Source organism: Danio rerio, chromosome 17 (genome assembly GCF_052040795.2).
Source record: "Danio rerio strain M-AB ecotype USA chromosome 17, GRCz13ab, whole genome shotgun sequence".
Lineage (NCBI taxonomy): Eukaryota > Metazoa > Chordata > Actinopteri > Cypriniformes > Danionidae > Danio > Danio rerio.
This window is the reverse complement of record NC_141037.1, coordinates 55,034,375-55,061,368: the sequence shown is the minus strand read 5'-3', so window position 1 is coordinate 55,061,368 and position 26,994 is coordinate 55,034,375. Positions and strand designations below refer to the sequence as shown.

Genomic DNA, 26,994 nt, shown 5'->3' with positions numbered 1-26,994 from the left:
GTGGGATGTTCAGACCGAACTGTATTAACCGCATCACTCTCCCACTCTATTTTTTCTTTTGTTATTAATTCCGGAGAACAAACTTGCAAAAAACAGTTTTTCTCCGATCTATCTCCGAAAGCAGCACCTCCAATTCACATTCATAGTCTTCTGAGAGTCATTTAATAAATAAAGAAAAGATTGATGCAGCTTCTCCTACCGCAGTAATTTCCCTCTCTACTGTTGATATTTGGCGCTAGTAATCAGGTAGTGATGATTTTGTTGTGATTTAGACCAGGATGGGCAAACTCGGTCCTTAAGCAGAGTTTTGCTTCCACTCTAATCAGACACATCTCTAATCAGTCCCTTCAAGATCTCTAGAAAGCTACGAGCAGGAGTGTTGATTAGAGTTGGAGCAAAACAATGCAGGACACCAGCCCCCCAGGACAGAGTGTGCCCATCCCTCATGTAGACAGTAAGTAAAATGAGCAGCTGCTGCTGTGTGTGTGTGTGTACCTGTGAGGTGGTAGTGCTCCTCACTGTCCGTGTCCGTCAGAGACACCAGCTCGCGGAGCAGCAGGGGGTATTTCAGCACTCTCTGCACTGGTTTGATCAGGTAGGACTCTAGCGTGGTTGAGTGCTGCTTGGTCGGGTTCCTAGCATCGAGGAACTCTTTAAAAGATCGATCTGTTTTAGCTGGAAAGAAAAGACGAATGATAAATGCCCGCACCACCCACTGAGCCAAAAATAGCAGTCTTATGCTGCAGGTAAATGGCTTTAGGCAATGCAGACAGGGCATGAAATACATCCACAAGGAGGCAGCACAGGCTGCCTGACACCTCATTAGAAGCACTGCGGTATAAATGCAGACAATGAACAACACAAAGACCAGCGTGGAGCAACTACACTCACCGGCCACTTTATTAGGTACACCTTACTAGTTCTGGGTTGGACTCCCTTTTGCCTTCAAAACTGACTTAATCCTTTGTGACATGGATTCAACAAGGTACTGGAAATAGTCCACAGAGATTTTGCTCCATATTAACATGATAGCATCACACAGTTGCAGCAGATTTGTCGGCATAACATCCATGATGTGAATCTCCCGTTCCACCACATCCCAATGGTGCTCTATTGGATTGCACATCCCAATGGTGCTCTATTGGATTGAGATCTGGTGACTGTGGAGGCCATTTGAGAACAGTGAACTCATCGTCATGTTCAGGAAACCAGTCTGAGATGATTCACGCTTTATGACATGGTGCTTCATCCTGCTGGAAGTAGTCATCAGAAGATGGATACACTGTGGTCATGAAGGGATGGACATGGTCAGCAACAATACTCGGGTAGGCTGTGGGATTGACACGATGCTCAATCGGTACTAATGGGCCCAAAGTGTGGCAAAAAAATATCCCCTACACCATTACACTACCACTATCTGCCTGAACTGTTGATACAAGGCAGGATGGATCCATGATTTCATGTTGTTGACACCAAATTGTGGCCCGACCATCCGAATGTCGCAGCAGAAATGGAGAACCATCAGTCCAGGCAACGTTTCTCCAATCTTCAATTGTCCAGATTTGGTGAGTCTGTGTGAATTGTAGCCTCAGTTTGCTGTTCTTAGCTAACAGGAGTGGCACCCGGTGTGCTCTTCTGCTGCTGTAGCCTATCTAAAATGCCAATCTGTTGTGTTTTCTCTTTTTCAGACCATTCTCTGTAAACCCTTGAGATGGTTGTGCGTGAAAATCCCAGTAGATCTGCAGTTTCTGAAATACTCAGACCAGCCTGTCTGGCACCAACATCCATGCCACATTTAAAAATCACTTAAATCCCCTTTCTTCCCCATTCTGATGCTTAGTTTGAACTGCAGCAGATCATCTTGACCATGTCTACATGCCTAAAGTCATTTTTATTATTTTGTTTTTGTTTTTATTTTACTTGTTTCTTTTCTATGTAAAGCACTTTGAATTGCCACTGTGTATGAAATGTGCTATATAAATAAACTTGCCTTGCCTTAAATGCATGGAGTTCCATGTGATTGGCTGATTAGACATTTGCATTATCAAGCAGTAGGACAGGTGTACCTAATAAAGTGGCCGGTGAGTGTACATCATAACTCTTGTGACAGTTGACTGAAATGTGTGTCGGTGAGAGGAGTTAAAAGCCACCGCCTCCACAGCACGCAGAAGGAGACATTATCACTTGCGGTGTCGTTCAAATCAAGAGGAGCTATTAGAGCGGTAATTGAGGCACTCCTCGCCCCAGATGGATTGACACTTCAGGGAGCAATTGGCAGGCAATTAACAAGTCGACACAAAAAGTCGTTTTCACTTTGCAAGCGGAAACCTTGGCACAACAGAAGCCGTGTGTGAGAATATATAATTACAAGCACCGCTGACAGACGCTACGCTAACGCTCCCGTCGTTGCGTCTGCTGTGCTAGCGCTGCGTTTGATGTCCTCACCCCACAGTGGTTAAACAGAGCATGTTAGTTTTTGATAGCCATTAAAGTGCTGCTTGTGTGGCGGCTCCGAGATTGCCCTCATCTTCTAATGGGATGAATTAAAAAGGTAGACTTCACTTTGAATGCAGGGCAGCTTCGCATTCCTTTCTAGCTGGGCAGGGTGCCCGCGGTGGAACACCAGGCTAATGGTGCCCGCATAAATTAGGTTTTAATTCATCTGTAGGATATGATGAAAAAGATAAACCAACAATAGCTTTTGCTGTTGCGACATTAAGGGGTGGCTCAGTGGTTAGCACTGTCGCCTCATAGCAAGAAGTCATCGGCTGTGTGGAGATAGCATATTCTCTGTGTTTGTGTGAGTTTTCTCTGGTTCCTCCCTCAGTGTTTGGGTTCATGAGTTAGTGCACGCTCAGTGCTGGAAGGGCATCAGCAGCATTAAAAATACGCTAGAGTAATTTGCAGTTCACTCCGCTGTTGTGACCACTGATAAAGCAGGGATTAAGCCCAAGGAAAGTGAGTGAGGGAGTATCCGCTTGTTAAGTGGTGACGTGTTTGTGACGTATGTATACTGTTTCCGGGTCCAAGCCGCCATTCATTTGAGTGGACAAATCATTTGTTTATGATCGCGTTTTATTCCTATCGCACATTAAAGTTAATTTTATATAAAGTCATAATATACACACCAATCTCTGGGCTTGCTGCATAACAAATACCAAAAATTTAACAATTTATAAAAAAATGAATCACTTTCTGGCCATTGGATATTAGGCAAGGACATATATACTGCGATCGTGATTTTCGAAAGCATTAAATCGCTTTGTAAACGTTTATTATTACCATTTCATGAATCTCCTCATTCAGTTGAATAGAGCGCTTGGATCCGGAAGCCGCTTCGCGTGACGTCACACTTAACAAGCGGATTAGGCCCCGTTTACACTGATGCGTTTTAGTTTGAAAACGCATAAGTTACGGCATCCGTCCACACTACGCCAGAGTTTTCGAGCACCGAAAGCGGAGCGTTTTGGAAAACGCTAGAGAGGCCGTTTTCATTCTGAAACGCTGCTGCTCTGTCTCAGTGTGGATGAGGGAAAACGGAGACATCTGAAAACAGAGGCGGAGCTGCCGAGATTCGCTACCTGATTGGGGCTTTTGTGTCATTAGCCTCTTTCACACAGTGATACCGGTAAATATCTGGAAAATTTCCCGAACGACTTTACCGGTATATTCAAAAAAGCGCTGTTCACACAGGCGAGAAAGTTACGGAATTTTTCCAGAAAAGAGCATTCACACATCCATTCCAAAATACCGGTAAATTCTGACATCATTCACCACAAATGAGCTTTAAACGGCTGCGCTTGTATTTGTAAACATTTGACTAAATTACAAACTCTGTGGATGATCAATATTGTGAACAACTTTCGCAGGATCACTTTCGCATGTCGAGATGTTCATAATATGTGCGTGTGCAGGCGCTCACAGGCTGTCTCACAGGCACACGCAAAGCTTAAAGGTAAACAAACAACGGCTTATCATAAGCATCTCATAGATGATTATTTACACAGTTGGCATTAAGAAGAACATAAAAACGTGATCTGACTAACTTCTAGCAGCTAAATGTGTCTAGAAAAATATTCAAAGGCTTTTATTCTCATAAACCGTGCGGACATCAACGCGTCTGACTTTTCTGATTGGCTAAAGCAGACGTCTCACATCAGCACGTTCTAGACGTACACACGCTCTTTCCGGCAATCTTCCTTCGGCATTCACACAGCGCAGCATTCCGGCAAATTACCGGTAATGTTACAACTTCTCTTTCCGGAAAATAGCCAGAACGAATTTACCGGCATTTACAAAAAGGACTTGAAAGGACAGACCTTTCCGGAAAATTGCCGGTAATTGTGAAAGGGGCTTTTGCTTATCCTTCCCTTATTCATCAAGCTCCTATTACATGACTATAACACATGGCTTTAATGCTACCGGAAGACAGCCGCAGCCCATCTCTGGGAAACATCCACACACACACTCATACACTACGGACAATTTAGCCTACCCAATTCACCTGTACCACATGTCTTTGGACTGTGGGGGAAACCGGAGCATCCGGAGGAAACCCACACGAACGCAGGGAGAACATGCAAACTCCCCACAGAAACGTCAACTGAGCCGAGGATCGAACCAGCAACCTTCTTGCTGTGAGGCGGCAGCACTACCTACTGCCCCACTGGTTCGCCCCTCAACATTATTAGTAACCTTGTAATATTTAGCTGCTCTACAATGTGAAGGGAGTTATGTGCTGTACCTCGTTCCAGAACCTTCTGCACTTTAATATGGTTGGCGCAGAAGCCGCTGTACAGTTTGAAGTGCTCCGCATAATACAGAAATGAGCCACCCAGAGAGAAGAGCAGCTTCTGGAGAAAAAAAAAAGCAAAAGATGGAGCGACAGCGATGATTCACCATGAGTCAGAATCTCTACAAGCTACAATTCACACTAAACATTTCATCAGTTACTTACATCCAAAATCCTGTTTAAGTTTATTTCACAGAGCTCAAATTTACATATCTTCAGAGAACATATCTGAGCTGACCTTTTCCATAATATATACAACAAATACAAGGCTCTGAAATGCACACAAATTACTTACATTTGATTTGTTTTTTTTTCATAAGCTGTAATTAACCAAATATCCTGCCCTCAGCCAGTGCAGAAATCAAACTAAAATTTGCACATATTCAAACTTGGCATGTGAAATCTTTTTTGGTTTGTTTATATTTTATTGTTTACACTCTAACACTATTTCATTCATATTAAAACTAGCTTTCAGGTTTAGAAGTCAAATTTTAACTTAATTAATTTTGTTATTTGTATGAGGTTTTATTTTATTATTCATTATTAATAACAACAATTGCCATTATTAGTGATTCAAATCAATTTTTCTTTATTGATTAATTAATTATCTTTTTTTGGAGACTCTAATCACAACATCCTCTTAAAATACAGAAGCAACATCTCATGAAAACACCTCATTTTGTGTTTCCTGGAAGAAAATTAGTCACCATTTTTCTTAGAAAACATTTCTAAAGGTGCTGTTGAGTTGACATTTTCACTAGATGTTGATGACAGCCAAAGCGATACGCAAAACTAGCTCTCAAATGAAGTTCCGTGTAATAAAATGACATTAAAAGTATTGAACACATGAAGAAAGGGAAGTGTGGAAAGGCAGTAAAAGCCCAGTCAGCAGCTGAAATCTCTCAGTAGTTCTTCAGCAGCCCTCTGCCCTTCATCAGTGTAACTCAATATTAGCTGTTCAGTCCAACATCTACATCATCAAGATAATGGGTGGACATTTCAGCAAGACAATGATCCAAAACACAGCCAAGGAAACTCTCAAATGCTTTCAGAGAAAGAAAATCAAGCTGTGGAATGGCCAAGCCAATCACCTGACCCGAATCCAATAGAATATACAAAATAATGCTCAGGTTTGAAAGACGAGACCCACAGAACCATCAAGATTTGACCACTCTGTTGAAGTCTGTGACAAACATGTGACTTAGTTCTCCATATGAGAGGCGTCTTTAAGCTGCTTCACCAAAAACAGCCTTATAAATAATTACAATAGTTCAGCTCTTTCACCTTTCGTCATGTCATTGTTATATTTACACAGAACAATTTTTCAGATTTTTTTAGTTCTGTTTTATTCTTCTGTTTGCATTGTTTGGGTTTTTACCAAATTCTGCTTCAACTCCATGTCAACAGCTCCTTTAGAAAAATTATTTACAAAAAAACAAAAAAATAAATAAACAAGGCGTGTTCAATACTTATTTCCCGCATCGTAAAAAAGGACATAATTGTAATTTTGGAGTGATCAATTGCTTGAAAAAAACTGGTGGAATATATAAATATTAATATTTGTGACCCTGGACCACAAAACAAGTCATAAGTTCAATTCAATATAATCCTTATTTCTATAGAGCTTTTACAATTTAGATTGTGTCAAAGCAGCTAAACGTAGATAAAGTTTGAGTTAATTGAAACTGTGAAAAAGTGATTTAAATAAGTTTTCCCATTGATGTGTGCTTTGTTAGATGAGGAAAATATCTGGCCGAGACATTCATTCATTCATTCATTCATTTTCTTGTCGGCTTAGTCCCTTATCCGGGATTGCCACAGCGGAATGAACTGCCAACTTATGCAGCAAGTTTTTACGCAGCGGATGCCATTCCAGCCGCAACCCATCTCTGGGAAACATTCACACGCACACTCATACACTACGAACAATTTAGCTTACCCAATTCACCCGTACCGCATGTCTTTGGACTGTGGGGGAAACCGGAGCACCCGGAGGAAACCCACGCGAAGGCAGGGAGAACATGCAAACTCCACACAGAAACGCCAACTGAGTCGAGGTTCGAACCAGCGACCCAGCAACCTTCTTGCTGTGAGGCGAACGTGCTACCGACTGCGCCACTGCCTCGCCCCTGGCCGAGACATCACTATTTGAATTTCTGAGGGTTCAAAACGATCTAAATTCATAGAAAATCTCATTTAAAGTTCTCAGCAATGCATAATGCTACGCACAAAGTGAGTTTTGATCAATTTATTGTAGGATATATTCAAAATGTCTACCTGAAGCATGATCTGCACCTCATATTCTAATGATGTTTGACACAAAAGTAAAATTAATCATTTTTCCCCATGCAATGTACTTTGGGGTATTGCCCAAATATACCAGTGCAACATAAGAGTGGATTTGTGGTTCAGGGTCACAACTGACAATAAATAAAACCATTTAGCATGCGCACCTTGAATTGGACAGGGGTCTCGAACGTGTTGAAGTTGGGGGAGGAACTAATCTTCTCTTCCAGGGTCTGCAGGAAAACTTTCTGGAAGTCCAGCATCTCTGGAAGGCTGCCAAATAGGCTTTCCATCTAGGAGGAGAAAACCACACTTAATACAAACGTACAAATCTGTTACTTTTTGAAGTGTTGACCAACGCCAATGTCAAAAAAGTGTACAATTCAGTATTACAACACTTTAATATGGAGTCAGAATAGACTCAATAATAATTCACGCAAAAGACACGATGTACACATGCGTAGCCAAATTCACGTCCATAAAACCAAACTCACGTGCGTAAAATATTTATTTATATTCACAAAAAAATTTCACGTGCACAAAATAAAAATACGTTTTCATAAAATACGTTTCTAAAATACGTATTTTTATTTTGTGCACGTGAATTTTTTTTTTGACAGTGGTATATGTGTCCCACACTGCTAAAAACACTATTAAGACACCTATATTTCACTAAAAAGTGTAAATTGGTTGTTTTTGCGTTATTTCAAGCAAATTCGTACTTCCGGTTTGAAACGAATTTTTGAAGCTGCGTCACGGCTATGACAAAATAGCGTGTATTCCAGCGTGCAGACTGGGCGTCTGTGCCAGAGTGTGTCTTATTACGTCTTACAGTGTGTTGCATTAATGCATGAGTAAGGCTTGGTTCAAACCAATCAGCGCGCTCTATTGTGCAACTTCATTAATATTCATTGCTGTCAGAGTGTAGATGGCAGAGACGACACGTTGTGTTGGCAAAACAAGCGTGAAGTGTTGCTTTTATAGTTTGCTGCCGTTAAGTTTCGTTTTCATTTTCTCTCTGTGAGAGCTCAGACTCACGTGTGGATTAACAGTGTACGCGACGCTCGACAACAATAACTTACGTGTCTAAGGAGGATTATTGTTTACCTGAGAGCTGTTCTCAACTGCAAACGCTGAGATCCGGATTCGCTTTAGTCTCCTCTTAATAAAGACGCGGCTCTAGTTGCTGGTGATTGTCCTGTCTCTACAGATTTGGTAAGTGAGCGACCAGTGCTCTTTGTTTATTCAGTTCGTATTTTATTTGTATCAAACAAACTATTGCACCGAGTGTAAACAAGTTAGCACTAACAGTTACAACCAAACTATAACCTCGTGTTGGATTTTGTGACCGGAATAACACACGCGGCTTTCTGACACTACCTGCCGTGTGCATCTACTGTAAGTTTCCGGGAAATGCTGAGTTTTTTTTCTCTCATTCGCCGTGCGGTATCAAACATTGCATGAAAAATACACACTTAGAGCAGATCCTCGAATCAAATATCACGTTTGTCGCGAGGGACATGAATGAATTCCCTGAATGAAAGTGCCAAACTGCAGTTAAAGTCCAACATTTAATAATTTGGCAAATAATTCGACTACAGATGTCCATGTAAACAGTCACATTGTCCGCTGTGGTTGTGTGTTTTGACTCTGAAATTCAGCGCGCCCAAATAGACACTCCCACACCAAGCCTCTTTTGTTCCTCCGACACTCCCCCCAAACAGAGCTGGACACGCCCACCTTTCTGACTTTTTCCAAAGTAGAGGTGTGAAAACACACTGCTGAAACGAGGGGGTTTCATGGCCCTTTAAGTTATATATACACCGTGATTTGGCCCACTTGGGATTGGTTTTTCCTTCATGTGGCCCCTGAGCTAAAATGAGTTCGACACCTCTGCCATAAAGGTTTGAGACGAGTGAAGGATGAGTAAATGATGACATTTTTGGATGAACTGTCTCTTTAAATGCATTTCAACAGTGCTAGCATAGACTCCTTTTATTGCCGACCTGTTGCTAAATGTTTATTGCCGCCCGCATTGTCACTAGTCACTTAAGAAGCAGCGTTCAAGCCACTTTATGTTGAGTCCTTGTGTAATTTGTGCAAGGCCATGCTCTAGTGTCCATTAACAGGGCTTTAATATGGCCCGGTCCTCAGCACATATTGACAGATCTTTCCTTTGGGATATCCTGAGCCACGTCAGGGTCATCTGTAGTTCACTAGGCAGCAGTCTGGAATCTGGCGAGTCTTTAGTATCAGTCACAGTGGAGGGGAATGTCAGAACACACAATCTACGGCCAATGAGCCCAGATTTCTTACTGCTATGAATAACTGTGACAGCGCAATCCAACACAGACCTCTTAAAAGCAGCTCTATATGGGGCTTTACCTCATCTTGAGTGAGAAAGGTCTCCTTTTGCAGGGGCTTCAGGTAGATTTCAAACAAGCAGTTGAGGTCCTGTGTGGAGGAAACAGAGAACAATATGATCATCCACCTCCATATGGTTTAGATTTCAGCCAGCAGATAAATAAAGGGATTATGATGAGATTTTCACCCTTAAAGAGCCCCTATTATGCATATAAAAGGTCATATTTTGATTTTTGGGGTCTCCAACAACAGTCTGATATGCATTTAAGCTTAAAAAACAGTTTCATTGTTTTATAATATGCATTTATTTTTGTCCCTTCGACACCCATATGAATCGTTCAGCGACTCATTCGTTCTCAAACCCCTTCATTGTGCGGAGCTAATCTGCTATGATTGGTTCTATGACCCAATCTGTTGTGCTGACTGCGTTCAGTGCAAGACAAAGACAAATGTCCACATGGTTGAAATAGTCAGTGCAGAGTGTATGTGTGAGCCCAATGGTGGAGTGCATTAAAGCAATGCAGTTAAACAGCAGCATACTGCTCTATTCTGCATCATAAGTAAAAACAATGACACACTTTTAGTATTAATGCACACAGTGGCAAAAGCTGAACTATTTTTAACTCACAAATGCATTTATATCGATAACTAATCGGCATGCATCACGTTTTTAACAAGGCTTTGGACGCGATATGTGAACGTAAAGAGTTAACCAGATACAGTACAAGCCACGTGGAGCGGTTACAACTAACAAAACACAACTAAATACATGTTTTGCAAGCTAGAGAAGACAAGGAGGCCAACCATTTTAATCACACTAACTTACACTTGAAAAATAGAGGAAGAAACTGATCCCTGAACTGTGTAACATTACCGACAAAGTTCCATACATCAATAGTCTTTTCTGATACTTCCTTTAACAAACAGCTGATGCATCATTAGTAAATTATTGCATTAATCAGCAGAACGTTCACTCAATAGTGTTTACTCATCTTCAGTCATGATCAATCCCACACACACCCGTTCTCTGCTAGTGTTTGAAGGGAAAGGCGCATTCACGTTTTACCGGATCCGGCATATTTGGTATTGTTTCGTGTTGAAGTCAGTGCGAACAGACAAAAGATCCAGACAAATCATTTTTTTACAACTCTGAGTTGAATATTTTATTAAAAATTGATATTTTTAAACAAGGTGCACTTTCAGATTTAAACTTGTTTTTATTCACTAGAGCTGTGTTACACACTGCATAGAAGGTCATTTTCTTTAGGAGCTCTTTAATGGACAGGACAATGACGAGTACAGACAGGAAAGAGAGGGGAAGAATTGACAAAGGACCTCGAGCTGGGTCTAACTAAAATTCCTGGATATGTATTCCAAAAATGACCACCCAAAACTCATTTTTCTCAGGTGTTTCTCGTATTTCCAACCTGATCTCATGAGGAAATTATTAGTAACAAATTATTTAATTATATTTAATTAATATTTTTTATATTTAAATATTTTAATATTTTATTCTATTATATTTATATTTTATTATTTAATAATTTATTATATTTTTTTTAAAAACTATTTTACATTTTATCAGTTAGGTGGCTAATTCGTATGAGTTCAGTTGTATGAAAAGGAACAGTTTTCGATTAAAAGAGTCATGGCACCCAACCCAACCATCATTGGGAGATCGTACAAAATTTTATGACTGAGATCATACAAATTCATACGAATAAGCCACTAAATCAAAAAGTTACAAATTGCTGTGAGATAGTATTGCTTATTTCCCACTCACCTCCTGCCACCCTCCCATTTTATTATTTCTCTCTCCCGTAATTTGTATGGCCCGATATAGTTTCAAAAAAACCTTTTTGTTCATGTTTGGCAAGATCTTTGTATGAAGTTCATCACCTCACACATTTGACGAAATATTAAAATCTCAAAGCGTTTTTACTCAACATATGATAGAACCCAGATGTGCTGTTGATTTCTGTGAGGGTGGGATTTGAGGGGTGGTAATAGCAACGTCAGTTGTATTAGTAGAAATGTTGGCAGGTATGAAAATGAATGAAGCTCTCTGGGGATTGGAACGACACGAATATGAGTAATTCAGTGTTTCCTCTAGGATTTTTTCTAGCTGTGGCGGCAGACTCTGTTGGCCATTTTACACAGATCTACCACTACATGTGGCGTTATTTCATTGACAAATGTCATGGGCGCAGTATTGAGTCGAGATCGCATTTATGTAATAGTCGACGAGCATGTCAATCTCTGCTTCATCGCCGATTTCCTCTGCTCGTGCACAAAACTTCTTGCGCGCCCTCAAATAAACGTGGCTGAAGTATGATTTAGTGCGTTTATGTACTGAGTATGTCTCCAACATTTATTAGATTTGCTAGGAATATTTATGAATGTCTCTGATAGACTTGCGGAGCGGACCGCGGCATTAATGCGTTCTAAAGTAAAGTGAAACGGCTATAAACTCCAGCAAGATAAAGTCATTATATGCAGAGGCACAGACCTTTATCTATAAATCAAGTATAATTATGGAAACTGTGTTCATCATAACTGAAAGCTACGCCGTGTTTGCTGGCCTCACGCATCACGCACCTGTCAGTCAGTCAGTCAGTCAGTCAGTCAGTTAGCACTTCACCTTAAAGGGTTAAACAACACGCACAGCACTTCAACGCTCACAGAAAAGTTTGCGCTGCTATTATTTACTTACCTTTTCATACATTTTCGGTGCGATTTTAACCCGCTATTTAAAATATGACAGAATATTTTGAATGAGAAGCTGTAATGTAGCCGTGGCCAGATGAATTTTGGTGTGGCGTCCTGCCACGGAAGAATTAATGTAGCGGAAACCATGTAATTAATAACAGAATTAAAATTTTTGGCTGGTAGGCGAGCTTTAAATAATGTTTGTAAAATAGGTTTGTCAGTTCATTCTTCGCACCCACACAGCAGACACTGTAAAAAGCTCATTTCCAGCCACTAGACAATACTGACAGGGTATTCGAGTAACACTGAGTGTCAGAATGTTGTGGGACCACTGTACAGGAGTTATTAATGTGGATTATAGATAGCAAAATTTAGTGGTTTTTATTGTATTTATTTATTTATTTTTATTAGAATATGCAAAAATCATACAAATACAAGAAAACATCAACAAATATCAAATATAAAGCAACAAAACAAAGACAAAACAAAAACAACAACAATATAGTCAGGTACTGGTATGTGCGTGAGTGTGCGTGTGTGTGTGTGTGTGTGTGTATGCATGTAAAGGTAACTTGGTGGACAGGTCAGAGTACATACATAAGGAACAATAACAGTCAATAAATGAAGCAAGTGTCACAGATATAAAGAAAACATAGAAAGAAACGAGTCAGAGGTAGAGAGTAACAACAATGCTTATTAATGTATAATAGTAGAAATGAAAGTAAAAGGTAAAACAGTAATGATAACTGACAATAATAATAAATCACAAGTGCTACACCAACTACTTCTGCAGAAGGTTACTTATATTACAACTGATAAAATATTACAACTATATTACATCTAATAAAATATACCACAAACAATAAAAGTTGTTTTTATTTTAGCGTTTTTTGTTTTAAAGAATGACGTTAAAACATGAACGCGGTTATGAATATATTAAAACAAGTGCTTGTTTGTTGTAAAAAATTTGTGATAATAACCAAAAATACTTATTTGTGGATCTCCTTACTTCCGGGTTCAGCTATACTGCCGTTGTGGCTGGCGTATTCTGGGAAATTTTCTTACCCTTTGGTTTCAAGTGTGGTCCTGAAAAATCTTCATTCGAAGGGGTATCTACCCCTTACCCCTACGCCAGGGGTGTCAAACTCAATTCCTGGAGGGCCGAAGCCCTGCACAGTTTAGTTCCAACCCTGCTCCAACACACCTGTAGGTTTCAAGCAAGCCTGAAGGACTCAATTAGTTTGATCAGGTGTGTTTAATTAGGGTTGGAAGTAAACTGTGCAGAGCTGCGGCCCTTTTGGAACTGAGTTTGACACCTGTGCCCTACGCCTTCAAGGTAAAGAGAATTGGGACATCCCTACCCCTTGACAAGAACGTGCAAAACAAGGGGTAGGGGTAAGGGTAAGGGCTAAGGGGTAGAATTGAGATTGGGTTTTACTGTACCTACATTGTGTTGTCCAAACATGCCACCAGAGACGCGCTAAATAACTTGCACTATTCTTTTTCAGAAACTCCAAAAATTTGGCTTGAACATAAAAAACCTATTTGAAGCAAAGCAATTAATCAAAGTATGTCCTGTTGCAGGTAGGTTTAAACAGCTAAAGCCGTCCCCTGACAGCTCCCAAACCTGCACTGCATGCTCTGTCCATGTTACGGCATTGGTAGGCTGTCTGCGCATCAACCTGAATATTCTCATTAGGCTGATTTATAGGCGTCTGCCAGTGCCGACGCAGCATATCACAGACAAATGGCTCCAGTGCGGGACTCTGGGATGTTGCTTCTCTCCCTCCCACAAATCACAGAATAATCAGATGCATCCCTGACACCTATTAACCACCAGGAACACATTATGACAGCACGGTTTTAAAGGCTCACTATGAACACCGTCAGAATAAAACCAGCACCGCATAAACAATCATATGCAAGCCTGGGGAATCTTCAGGAAACAGATGAGAGGGGAGGCGTCTGCTTTTCACCGTCTAGAGGAGTTAATTAATAGCTGATCCTTCGGGACTCCATGAGGAATCTTCCAGCAGCTATCCGTCAAACCATTTCACCTCACGTTTCTATCATTAAATCCAGCTTTAAAGCGCTGCTGACGTGACTTTTTTGGTCAAGACGAAAAGGTCAAGTCGTTCAGTTTTAATGAAGTCTGGGGTTGGGCAACAACACGGAGCTCTACTCGCCATGACTGCTCACTTCGCTCTGTTGAACGATGTTAATAGGGGATTATGGAGTCGGTTCTCACCTTTACGTAGGATTTCTCTGTATCCACTAATTCCTGGATGACCTTGCGTAGTCTCTCTGTGGCAGACATATGACGCGGACAGGGCCTGAGGATAGCGGGTTCAGGCCCCGTTTGCTCCTCCTGGCTCTCCATCAGACCTCCAGAGCCTTCCTGGTAGGAGTGGTACAGCGAACACACCGTGTCCACACTCTGCAGACACAATTAAGATAGGAACATTAAGCATGATGTCAACTGATAAGGAGGTAAACAGAATAACTGCAGTAGGGTTTCTACTTTGCTGACTTTTTACTGACTTTTGTCGACTAAAAACCTGAATTTCATGACCAAAATGAATTTAAAAATAGGCATGTTTTGTGATCCTGCAGTCACTGAATGTAATGCAAAATCAAGTAAACAACGCAAAATTTAGAGAGGCTTGCAATTTTGGCTAGCCAGAGCACTTTACAAATTCCTTCCATGCCATCTGCATTGTTTAATATCTAATAACACTATATTTGCAATTAGAAAGTGGTCATTTGGTGTGCAACACCTTGAGTTTTCATAGACACTACACAGTGCTGCACGTTTTCTTTAGGTGTGTGAATCACTTTAGATCCGACATGTGACGTTATCACAATGCATATTCAGACAAAACCTATATGAACAAGGCTATGTTGATTAGAGCTGTGAACCTATACTGGTTACGATTATCATGCCTTTGATTCAGTTCAATTCGATATCTCGGTGCATCACGGTGCATTGATGATGCTTTCCATATACAACGTTATATTTTAAGGGGGAGGCTATAACATGCTGTCTGTATAAACACACAGACACAAAGCACCACACTGTCTCTCATTCACACACATACACAAACATAGACAGCACCAAACAAACAAACACACACACACACACACACTTAAGACCTCGCAACAGGGAGAGCTCGCGCTGAGCGGAGCAGAAAATCGAAAAAAATTTAAAAAAGAAGCACTTTTCTGACGGTCCCTTACTGAGAGCTCCTCTCAGCGCGAGCTCTCCCGGCTAAACACATATTGCGAAGGCTTAAACGGAGCAGTGCTCGTAATGTCGAGCGAAAAAAAGAAAGACAGCTGTGAAACATAACCAGCTTTGTCTTTTTGTAGGAAACACACTTTAGATCTTTTTAGGGTAAGAGGTTTTTGAGTTATTGCCGTCTATAACGTTAACTGAATGTGTGTCAGGAATATCGAAAACAAAACCATCTTAACCGCGCTCATTTCTGGTGTCCCCCTGGATGTACAGTGCCTTTAGCATATGCCTATGGTGCCTATGCCACGGGCCAGCGCTGAGTTGGCTGTGTTGTAAATACTCGCACTCGCCTCCCTCGCGACAGAGCGCATATGAGGTAAATGACGTCAGTAATAACCGGTTATGATTATTACTGAACCGATACCGAATTGTCCGCGTCTGCATCGCGGTGCACCGAAGAAACAATTAATTTTGACACCCCTAATGTTCATAGTATCGATCGCTAATTATTGTTTTGTTAATTTTGGAAGTCATTCTTTGAGTCATTCACGTATCAAAAATGATATAATAGGCTTTATACGGTTAAGATTAAAACACTTTGGGCTCTATTTTGACGATCTGGGCACAAAGTCATTAAAGGTGTGTCCGAATCCACTTTTGCTATTTTAAGGACTGGAAAATCCACTTTGCGCCGTGGCGCATGGTCTAACAGGGTTGAGCTTATTCTCTTAATGAGTTATATGTGTGTTTTGAGAATAAAAAAAAAAACTGAACACTTCACTAGCAATGAAACAGTTAAACAGAGCATCTGCAGTGCGAGAATGAGAGATGAGCCTCCTCATTCTTTAATTTCACTTTCCCTCTCGTGGATGTGTTGTATGCACAGACATCCATTAGTCTACATAATTAATTTCATATATTAAGGGCAAAGATTTGTTTCAAAACTATTTCTAAATTCAGTTCTAATTTCCAGCAAACTAATAAATGAACAATAATAAGGAAGTGTGGTCAAAAACCTGACAGGTGGACAAATCTAAGCTTGTTTTTAATAAAACAAATATAAATATGCTTATAATAAGTAATACTGCTAATAATAAAAACATTATACAAAAGCAAACTGTTATGAATGAACTCAAAAAGCCCACGAGATGAAGAAGGCATGGCGGCTGTGGTTTTTATATTTATGTAGGCTAGAAAATAATAATTTTGTAATATTTTAATCCTTTAATTCTTTTTCACTTAAAGATATTTGTTTATTGCTGTACATCCTGTGTGTATTAAGCAATGTTTAAGTGAGGTGCACAACTAACACGCTCTGTGCTGGACTTTTGACCTCCTCTTAGCTGCTCTATTGAACAGATTATTTAAGTTCCCCAAAATATCAACGCGCCAGCAATGCACCTTAACACACCTCCTTTTTTAGACCAGAACGCCTATGGGCACACATATGAGCGCAAATGCATTTGCTATTTAAACAGCGTGGCGCAAAACGTCAAAAACAACTCCTGCGCCAAGCTGAAACTAGCAAACAACAATTGTGCCTTGCGCCGAATTGTGCCAGGTGTATAATAGGGCCCCATATCTCTTTATGTCTTTCATGTTTGTTTGAAATGTTACTAAAGCTGCTGTAATCCTGTTTAAAAATCTTGCATACCGGTACCAATCCTGATACTTTAAATTCGATACCGGTTGCAAAACGGTACTTTTTCAATACCAATTTAATAAAATTAGTTCCTTAAAAGTATAACAAACAAAACATAAATCAAAACATTTATCAGTTCAAATAAATTTAACTTAAACTTCCATATATTTTTATCATCCTTTCCTATGGTTTAACCAATTGTTTTCAAGATATATTATCTTTAAATAATATGTAAAAAAGGGCTTAACAGAAGTGCTTCTTCACATTGTCATCTGCACCTTTAAATTGTGTGATATTTCCATTTATATTTCAAATTATTCTCAGTGTTTTATCATTTAAAAGCTAAAAAAATGATGAAATTGATCCCAATGATACCGTTTATCTTTATCATTATAGAATTTTATATGTACCGCTACTGTTATCATGCTTGGTGTGAACCCTTAATTGTCATTACTCTGATTATCTGACTCACAAATGTTCTATTAATAACTGTTATCCAATGTAAATGTTTAAAAATAAATCCCTGAATTCAGCTTGGAGCGTGAAACGCTTAGATTGATTGCGACAGAACTAGTCCATACGCGATGCGTGTGCAAGTATTCCATTATTTATGCTGGATCTACACCCTACAGACTTGAGCACAACACTGTCACACGCTTTCAAAATAAAAACACATTAATGATTTAAAGGGTTGCACCTCGTCACGATTCCAGCACTGTCAGCATTTACAGTAATAAGGTTTCCAGCCAACCCGCTTTTAAGGCGGCACATCAGTACAAACAGCAATAATGCTTACAAGCACTGTCTCCAAATAAAGGCTGCAGCATCTCAGTTTCAGCTCTCAGAGAGCTGTGAACAAGTGAAACAGCTGACGGGGACAGATCTGTGACCGCAGGGGACCAAAACAACACCAAAGCCCTTTTCTGGCTTTAAACCAGCCAGATAAACTGTGGATCGAACAGAGCTTCTGCAGAATTGTAGAACCTCATCACCTCGACCTGTCTCAACACTGAGCCTGAGACTGACACACAGAGACTGAAAGCATATTACAATGCAAAGTGTGTGGGTGTGTGTGTTTGTGTGAAAGCAGCCTGTGACTCAGCCTCAACAGTGGGAAGAGAAAATGGAATCTCGCGAGGAAGAAGTAGATTTAGGTTTGCTAATTACCATCGGACCACTCTAGAGACCATGTGCACCACCAGCTTCAAAGTTGGTTCTGAGTGCCGGGAGAGACGGAGAATGAGGAATAGGTAATGTTCTGACAGAAAGCTCCGTTACGACAGGACCACCCAAAGTAAACACTGGGACTCCCAGGACATCTTCACAGACATCAGTTAAACAGAGATTCATTTATGGAGTCTGGAAAACACTGCAGCGAACGTAAATTACCACAGTGTCTGAGCATGTGGAAATATGAAGAACACTGTGGATATACAGTTGACGTCAGAATTATTAGCCCCCCTTTGAATTCTTTTTCTACTTTTAAATATTAGCTACCCCTTGGTTTTGAGTGTGGTGCTGAAAAATCTCTGTTTGAAGGGGTATCTACCCCTTCCCCTTAGCCCTATGCCTTCAAGATAAAGATAATCGGAACACCCCTTCCCCCTTCACGGGAATGAGCAAAACGAGGGGGAATAGTTATGGGTCGTTCATGAATGATTCGTTCATTTTGAACGTATCTTCAATATGACTCGGGAACTACGAGTCCTCTCAGAGAGTGATTCGTTCATCCGCGCGTGCGCACATTTGTGCAGGTGGTCTCGTTCATTTCAAGTCTTCATCACATTTTGAGTGGTTCATCGCGGAAAGGCAGAAGCCAATCATATGCGTTTAGAGTCATTCGTTTATCACGGGCAGGGCCGGAGCAAGCTGAACTGCCGCTCTAGGCAGAGGACGATCACGCCGCCCTCAACCCCAATGTGAAAACGAAAGTGACTGGTTATGAAAATGAAGTGAGGTGTAGCGGACCTCTTTTCCGGCGCTCTATGCGCGGATATAACTGGGGACGCGCGGGTGCTGAGGGAGGGAGGGAGGTATCGCGGACTGGCGGACATCGCCCACTCTATTCTGCCGCCCTATGCGTGGATATAACTGAGGACACGCAGGTGCTGAGGGAGGGAGGGAGGTGTCGCGGACTGGCGGACAACGCCCTCTCTATTCTGCTGCCCTATGCGTGGATATAACTGAGGACGCAAGGTGCTGAGGGAGGGAGGTGTCGCGGACACTGCGCTCTTTATTCTGCCGCCCTATGCGCTGATATAACTGAGGACGCGCAAGTGCTGAGGGAGGGAGGGAGGAAGGTGTCGCGGACACTGCGCTCTTTATTCTGCCGCCCTATTTACGGATATAACTGAGGACTCGCTGGTGCTGATGGAGGTGACGCTGACTCCGCCCTCTCTATTTTATTGTATATGCACGAATATATCTGAGGACGCGGGGGAGGTGTCGCGGACATAACTGAGCACGCAGGTGGAAGGTGTCCGCCTAGGTTGCCTCTATGGACGCGCCGGCCCTGATCACGGGCCAATCATACGCGTTTAGAGCCAGAAAAAGAATTGAACCGTTCATCTCTCGAGTCCTCTATCGGGTCTGAGTCATTCGTTCATCACGGGCCAATCATATGCGTTTAGAGCCGGAAAAAGAATTGATCCGTTCATCTCTCGAGTCCTTGTGTTTGAGTCATTCTGTCAAGTGATGAACGAATGATCATGGCTCCTATCGGCTTAAACTGTGCATTGATTAATATTATATGTGACTGTCAGTGTAACGTGAAGGAACCCCTATCATTTGAAGACATGAAGAGGTGAGCTGAGCACAGAGACAACAATACCTTCATAGACAAAAGAGCAGGTAAACATTGAATTATTATTTTCTCCTTCTTATAGTATTCTATTTATGACTTATTTGTCGTGTGATCAACCTTTTGGGCTAGTTGTAGATGTGTTTGGAAGCAATTCGTAACATTTTAATAATATTTTGGCAAATTGAACGAAATGACTCGAAAAAAGATTCGTTCATCTCGATGAACGAGACTCAAAGATCCGAGTCAGTAAAATGATCCGAACTTCCCATCACTAAAGGGGAAGGGCTAAGGTGTAGAATTGGGATTGGGCTGAAGACTAACATACTGATACTAACTGCTACATGTTATTTTAAATGTATGGTACCTTTAAAGAATATAATTAGAAGTATTATTTTTACTGATTGAAAAGCTATATTATTATTTATTCCTAATGGGTGGCCTTCTTTCCATTTTTCCAATTTAAATTTAAACAACAGCTTTTAATTGATGTATGGTTTGTTAGTATAGGACGATCATTGGCTGAGATACAACGATTTGAAAAATCTGAGGGTTCTTATAAATCAAAATACTAAGAAATCCACAATTAAAGTGGAACTAATGAAGTTCTTAGCAAGACACAAGCATAATCTAAATTAAAGTTGATAAATTTATAGTAGGAAATGTACAAACTAGGGCGGCACAGTGGCTCAGTGGTTAGCACTGGGTATGCGCTGCGTAAAACATATGTTGGAATAGTTGGCGGTTCATACCGCTGTGGCAACCCCGTTAAATAAGGGGCTAAGCCGTATTAAAATGAATAAATAAATATATAAACTATCTTAAAATAAAAGTTGACCCATACGATGTGTACAATTTTGAGTAATACCAAAAATAAACTTGCGCAGTATAAGGCTAGCTTTGCAGTCCGAGGTCACATCTGATATTTTGTAAATCACCAGGGTCAAGCGAACAGTGAACACACTGACTTGTGAGACAAAAATGAGGTTTAATAAAGACAAACTAGTCTGAATGTTCTTTTCTAAATGACAATTGAAGTAAGACTGACTCTCTCTAACACGTTATATTCTCAAACATCCTCGATTCCAGGATATGATATAAACTCCAAACACACAAATAAGACATGGAGGAAAGCAGGAGACATCATGTGGACACGTTAATGGAGCACACTATGATAGAATCGGTGGGAAACCCCAGCCTGGCGCAGACAGATAACGGTAATTGTGAGGTTGTTTTGCTGCAGCCGCCAGGAGGTTCAGAGGAGCACAGCAGGTCGTGAAGACTCCATACAGGTTCCTGTTAAATTCACGAAAAGCACCTGGACGGCTCTCCTCACTACACACAAACATTTACACAGAGTGTGAACTGGCTGTTTAAGTTCATGCCAAGACACTGCACGAATCTGACCAGCAAACAGGTCAACAGGCTCTAAATATAGATACAGTCTTACAGAACTGCAAAGCAGCAACATTAAACATCTCTGCATGCATGCCAGATGAGCCAGATATCTAATTAAGAGATATTAAAGGAACTACATTTCTGTCATGACAACTCTCAGAGAGATTTAGTATGGTAATAAATAGGTATAAGCAGGGCTTTACATTAACACCCGCCAAATGCGGGTAGATTTCAGCTTTGGCGGGTTAGACAGACACCTCCACTAGCCACTTTGGCTGGTTGAAAATAATTTTTAAATTGTTGTTTTCTTCGACTATAAGAATGACCCAATATGCGTGCAAATGTGATCTTAGAATGGAGAAACAGCACGACTAAAAAATTGCATTCGCGCAAGCAGAAGAATGCAGATGAATACCGAATGAGAGGATCATCACTCGCGCTAACAGCTGATGTGATGCGCGCGACTGTTTAAAGCGCATGCGCGCTCCTGTTTCCCTCCTTGAAGCACGCGTGCCTGGAACTCAACTGTGATCGGATCGCTTTCAAATAGTCAAGCAAAAAAGTAATGCTAATGCACCCACAGACACAGTCTTGATGCACTCAAGAGCTCCAAATATGTCTTTTTGTAAGCAGCACCGGTTGCTTTCGCTTTGAACAGATTATTAATTGGCCTTAACCGTGTGATCATCCCTATCACACAGTATGTTTTTCACCTGCTTTCTTTTGCTTACGGTTATTTTTGTTTATATGGCTTAATTATCATTTTTTACAACAACATTTGCTTTAATATGAGATTAACTCTCTATTTATGTGTTGTTAACTGATCTGAGAGACCTTTGTCGAGGACAGATTACTGTGCATATTTTTGATACATGACATTAATTATTTTTAAAAGTCAATTGCTTTTCTTTGTTTTTTTTTTAAATAAATGTTTTGTTAAACATGAAGTATACAGCTATATTTATATTGTGTTGACACATTTAAAATGTGTGGCTAAGAAATAATTTTTGTTTGGTGTGGTCAGAGATAAATTAGGTAAATCCTTAATTTTGAGTACTGAGAAGTCATGTGAAATAAAAACTAATTGCAGCATAACACTATGAAACCATGACCCATTTGCTCATACACGACACACAAAATGTAAAATGAATCAGGAGGCATGTGGACATAACACAAAATGTAAATGAAGTAATTTTAGCATGTCAAAGTCATATTTATGCATATAAAAATATTTTCCCAACAACAAAATTGTGGCTAGTGAAAATGCAGAGTGGCTAGTAACGTTGGAAAACTACTAGCCAGTGTGGCTGGAGATCAAAAAAGTTAATGTAAAGCCCTGGGTATAAGGCAGTGTTGAAGTGTTTGGTCTTGGCGGAGTAAACCTTCAACGCTGCTGCTGCTGCTTTTATTATTAGCAAGTACACAGACCTGCTACTGCCAGAATATTTACATGCACAGCAAAATCCTCTGAGAAAAATTGTCTCAGTTTAGATAGTATTTAGTCCCTCTTTAAATTGAGTTAAAGTTACTCAAATTAACGAGACAATGAAAGGATTAATTAGGTGATGATTGAGGACTGATGATCAACACCTGTTGTTATTAAGCAGAAACACAGAAGAGAAACACAAAAGCACTACTGACTTCAGCACATCCTTAGATGAAATCAGCTGAAATATAATACATCGAACCTCTCAAAATCTCAGCAGAGGATCAACTCGATCAATAAGCAACTTTACAAACAGCAGCTTTACCTATTACTAACCTGTTTGCCTTTTTATAAAGAGGGACCAAATGCTCTCTGAACTGAGTCATTTTTACTCAGAGGATTTTGTTGTGTACTGAGCATTTAATACACTGCTGCTGCCAACATTATACATATTTAATTTCATTTTCTTGTCGGCTTAGTCCCTTTATTAATCCGGGGTCGCCACAGCGGAACGAACCGCCAACTTATCCAGCAAGTTTTTACGCAGCGGATGCCCTTCCAGCCGCAACCCATCTCTGGGAACCATCCACACCAGGGGTCATCTATCTCGGTCCTGGAGGGCCGGTGTCCCTGCAGGAATTAGCTCCAACTTGCCTCAACACACCTGCCTGGATGTTTAAAGTATACCAAGTAAGACCTTGATTAGCTTGTTCAGGTGTGTTTGATTAGGGTTGGAGCTAAAATCTGCAGGACACCGGCCCTCCAGGAACAAGTTTGGTGACCACTGATCCACACACACATTCACACCAAGCGGCAACCTCCCGCTCTCCCTGAGGAAGCCAATACGGAAGTAACTAAAACTGCAATTCATCCGAAATTCTGCTAGTCCTGTCCGCTCCAAAACAGAGCAACTTTCAATTGAGCCCACTGTTAGAATGGCCAACTTTACAGCAGAAAAAAAGGTGTTTACAGCCTGCTACAAAAAAAGATTTTGGTTAATACAGCTAATATTACCCTTCATGACAACTGTGAGGGGGGTGAATTTTTTTATAACTCATCTGTTTCCTTTATATTAAGTTATATCAAGTTTGCATAATTAAGTGAGTGGCCACTTGATTGACAGCTAGGTCTCGTTGGTCGCCGTCACGTCACCTCAGCTGAATCCTGCAGATTAGCCACTGAACTCGGCATATTTATCGTATTTCTGTGTTGTTTTATGTGGCTTTACACAGTCAACTGCCTTTTGGACTTGTTTCCTACAATTATTAGATGGCATGGCATGCTGAGTGCACTTAATTGTGCTCACAAACCATTCACGTGGCCTCCGTTTCCCATGTGAGTAAAGTTATATACTTATATACCATCTCTATACATGTATTTGTTTTATTTAAGATCATTTATCGTTTATATTTATATTTAGAGCTGTAATGCACTTCAGAATCTGTCAGATTGATTAGCTGTAGGCTCTAGAACAGTCATATGAAGCGTTGTCATACAGTGTTATGCTGGATTTCATCAATAGTCTTACATTAACTAACACAGACTATATCTGAAGTGTTTGTAAGTAATTCGCGTTTTCCTCCTGTTGAAAAACGTCATAAGAACAATGTTTAGTGGCTCAATGTATTACAGCAGTGTTTTTAGAAGTCTAAACACTTTATTGATATAGTGTACAGCCAAGCACAAGTGGTCAGAATACAAACGAGTCACAGGTGATAAAGTATTAAGCATTTCTCCCAAAGTAAAGTGTGTCTGATCAAGGTCCAAGCTAAATACCAGCAGGTTTCTGTAGCTCTGCTCACTCTCCGCCTCTTTGCCCTTGTTTGGTATCCCGCCGTGGGTGTGATGACGCGTGAACAAAATGGCGACGGTTGGCCGCGCCTACTTGTGGCTTCTTTTGCGCTCTTTAGAAACCTATGGGTGACGTCACGGACACTACATCCATAAATTTTACAGTCTATGATTCACACACTACGGACAATTTAGCTTACCCATTTTACCTGAACCGCATGTGTTTGGACTGTGGGGGAAACCGGAGCACCCGGAGGAAACCCACGCGAAGACTGGGAGAACATGCAAACTCCACACAGAAACACCAACTGAGCCGAGGTTTGCACCAGCGACCTTCTTGCTTTGAGGCAACAGCACTACCTACTGCGCCACTGCCTTGCCCTATATATATATATATATATACAGGTATATATTTGCACATTTTTTTGTGATAATCCAGTTTTGCGCATACATTTTTTACACATCTTTGGATGGAAAGATGGCTAGTGTCTTGCAAGCCATAAAAGTAAAACGTTTTTGTAAATAATAATAAAAGCCTACTGTTAATCGTAGCTTTTACACTGACTTGTCAACGTGTATGTCGAAAGCTTATCATGGAGGTGAAAGAAAAGACCACGCATAAATATCAACTGAAGCTTCAGCTTTTCTTTTCATGTCCCCAGATGACGGCTCCTCCATTGCTGTGATAGCAGCCATCAAAAGACTTGAGTCTTCTCGAAAGCTATTCTCTTGACAGAACATTTCAGCAGCACACTGTCTGAGGAGAGACAAAACTGCTCAGCATGCATGTGTGGAAAGTTTGCGGTCTGACTGACACATCGGTCTATATGAAGACAATGAACACAGCTCTAAACGGGCTCTTGAAAAATGCATTAGCCAGTAAATCGTTAAAAGTCTTTTTGAGGTTGTCAGGGCACACTGAAGCAGTGCTTTCTTTTAAGCAGTGGATTCTGTTAATTCCCTGTGTAATGCAGTGGAGATGCTTTGAAACAATCTCTGTTCTAAAGCGTGACCCTAAAACAGCTGCACCCCTAGTGGCTACAAGAGTTAGCATCATTCTACCCTGTTCTGTGACAGCACCACTGCAGTGTTCACTATACATCACACGCTAGCTGTATTTTTGGTAACACTTCACTTGTTCATATGACTGTCATAAAGCCTTTATAACCATGACATGACATATTGCCCCTGCTGAAAAATCCAGCTTAAACCAGCCTAGGCTGGTTGGCTGGTTTTAGCTGGTTAACCAGGCTGGTTTTAGAGGGGTTTTGGCCACTTCCAGGCTGGTTTCCAGCCATTTCCAGCCTGGTCTTAGCTGATCAGGCTGGAAAATGACCAGCCAAATCCAGCTAAAACCAGCTTGACCAGCCTGGTTTAAGCTGGATATAGCTGGTTTTGGCTGGACTCCCAGCTTGGCTAGGCTGGTCAAGCTGGTTTTAGCTGGTCATCTCCCAGCCTGACCAGCTAAGACCAGGCTGGAAATGGCTGGAAACCAGCCTGGAAGTGGCCAAAACCCCTCTAAAACCAGCCTGGTTGACCAGCTAAAACCATCCAACCAGCTTAGGCTGGTTTAAGCTGGATTTTTCAGCAGGGGCATCATTTCCTGCATGCTTATGACATCTGCCACTACGTCAAAGAGCTTAGAATGACCAAGAGGCGACACTCTAGTGTAATTTGGGACACAGCCACTAGAGGGCGCGGCGGCCATTTTGGAATGAAATAGAACTACAGCATATTATAAGTCTGTAAAATAAACTATTAAAAGTGCTGATGATTATGATATCAAACGTTGAATTGTCGTCTTTCAGGTTGTATATCGGCTTTAATCTGCTTTTTAAATAAATTAATATAAAACAACGCCGCTGCTGTTGCAATGGAACGTTCTATTGAGTGTCGCCTCTTGGTCATTCTAAGCTCTTTGACGACGTCTCTTTTGCTTAGTTATGCCATTTTAAATGCAAAGATGTCAACTTGACTTAGTTTAGATATCAATGACTATTCTTTTGAGTATCGACACTTTTAATGGAAAAACTTGAATGACAAATTCATTTAGTTCCACTAAAAAAGTGATCAGAAAGCGTTCATGACTCAATTATAATGGCCCAATCATGTTTATGACAGATTTATGACCATTCTATGTGATTGTTGTGAACTGCACACTGTTTTGGTGCGGGTATGTTTTTTCTTTCTCTCTCTCCCTGCCCTGTGAAATTTTCACAGGTACCGCCTACTTTGGAGCACTATTGGCTGACAGGACTGCCAATCGTGTTCAACGGTGTGATGACTAGGCCCACACGGAATCTGCGTGCGCAGAATTCTGCAAATTTTTCGCAGACTTTCCGCAGAATTCCGCAGATTTCTGCAGATTTTTAGCCCATTATTAATTCTGTTTATTTACTTGAGTAAATGTGTAAATCAGAATTTATTAAGTTTTTATTCAGTAATTTATTACTTTTCATTTAATATATTATGGTTTTAGTTATGATACTCTGCTGGATACTCCTAAAATAATTCCGCAGAAATCCGCAGATTTTTACTAAAATTCTCCGCA

General features: G+C 40.8%; 1 protein-coding gene and 1 long non-coding RNA gene across 2 annotated transcripts in view; one reads left to right on the top strand and one right to left on the bottom strand.

The window, feature by feature from the left end:
• LOC147840047 (uncharacterized) overlaps window positions 1-26,994 on the top strand; it is a 543,896-nt gene that overhangs the window by 332,163 nt on the left and 184,739 nt on the right. The gene's annotated exons all lie outside the window — the stretch shown is intronic.
• The window catches only part of tiam2a (TIAM Rac1 associated GEF 2a), a 128,313-nt gene that overhangs the window by 10,496 nt on the left and 90,823 nt on the right, over window positions 1-26,994 (bottom strand). The window contains 5 exon segments of the mRNA XM_087291088.1: window positions 496-675; window positions 4,745-4,853; window positions 7,246-7,371; window positions 9,464-9,532; window positions 14,400-14,588. Of these exon segments, the coding sequence (XP_087147214.1) occupies window positions 496-675; window positions 4,745-4,853; window positions 7,246-7,371; window positions 9,464-9,532; window positions 14,400-14,588 (673 nt within the window).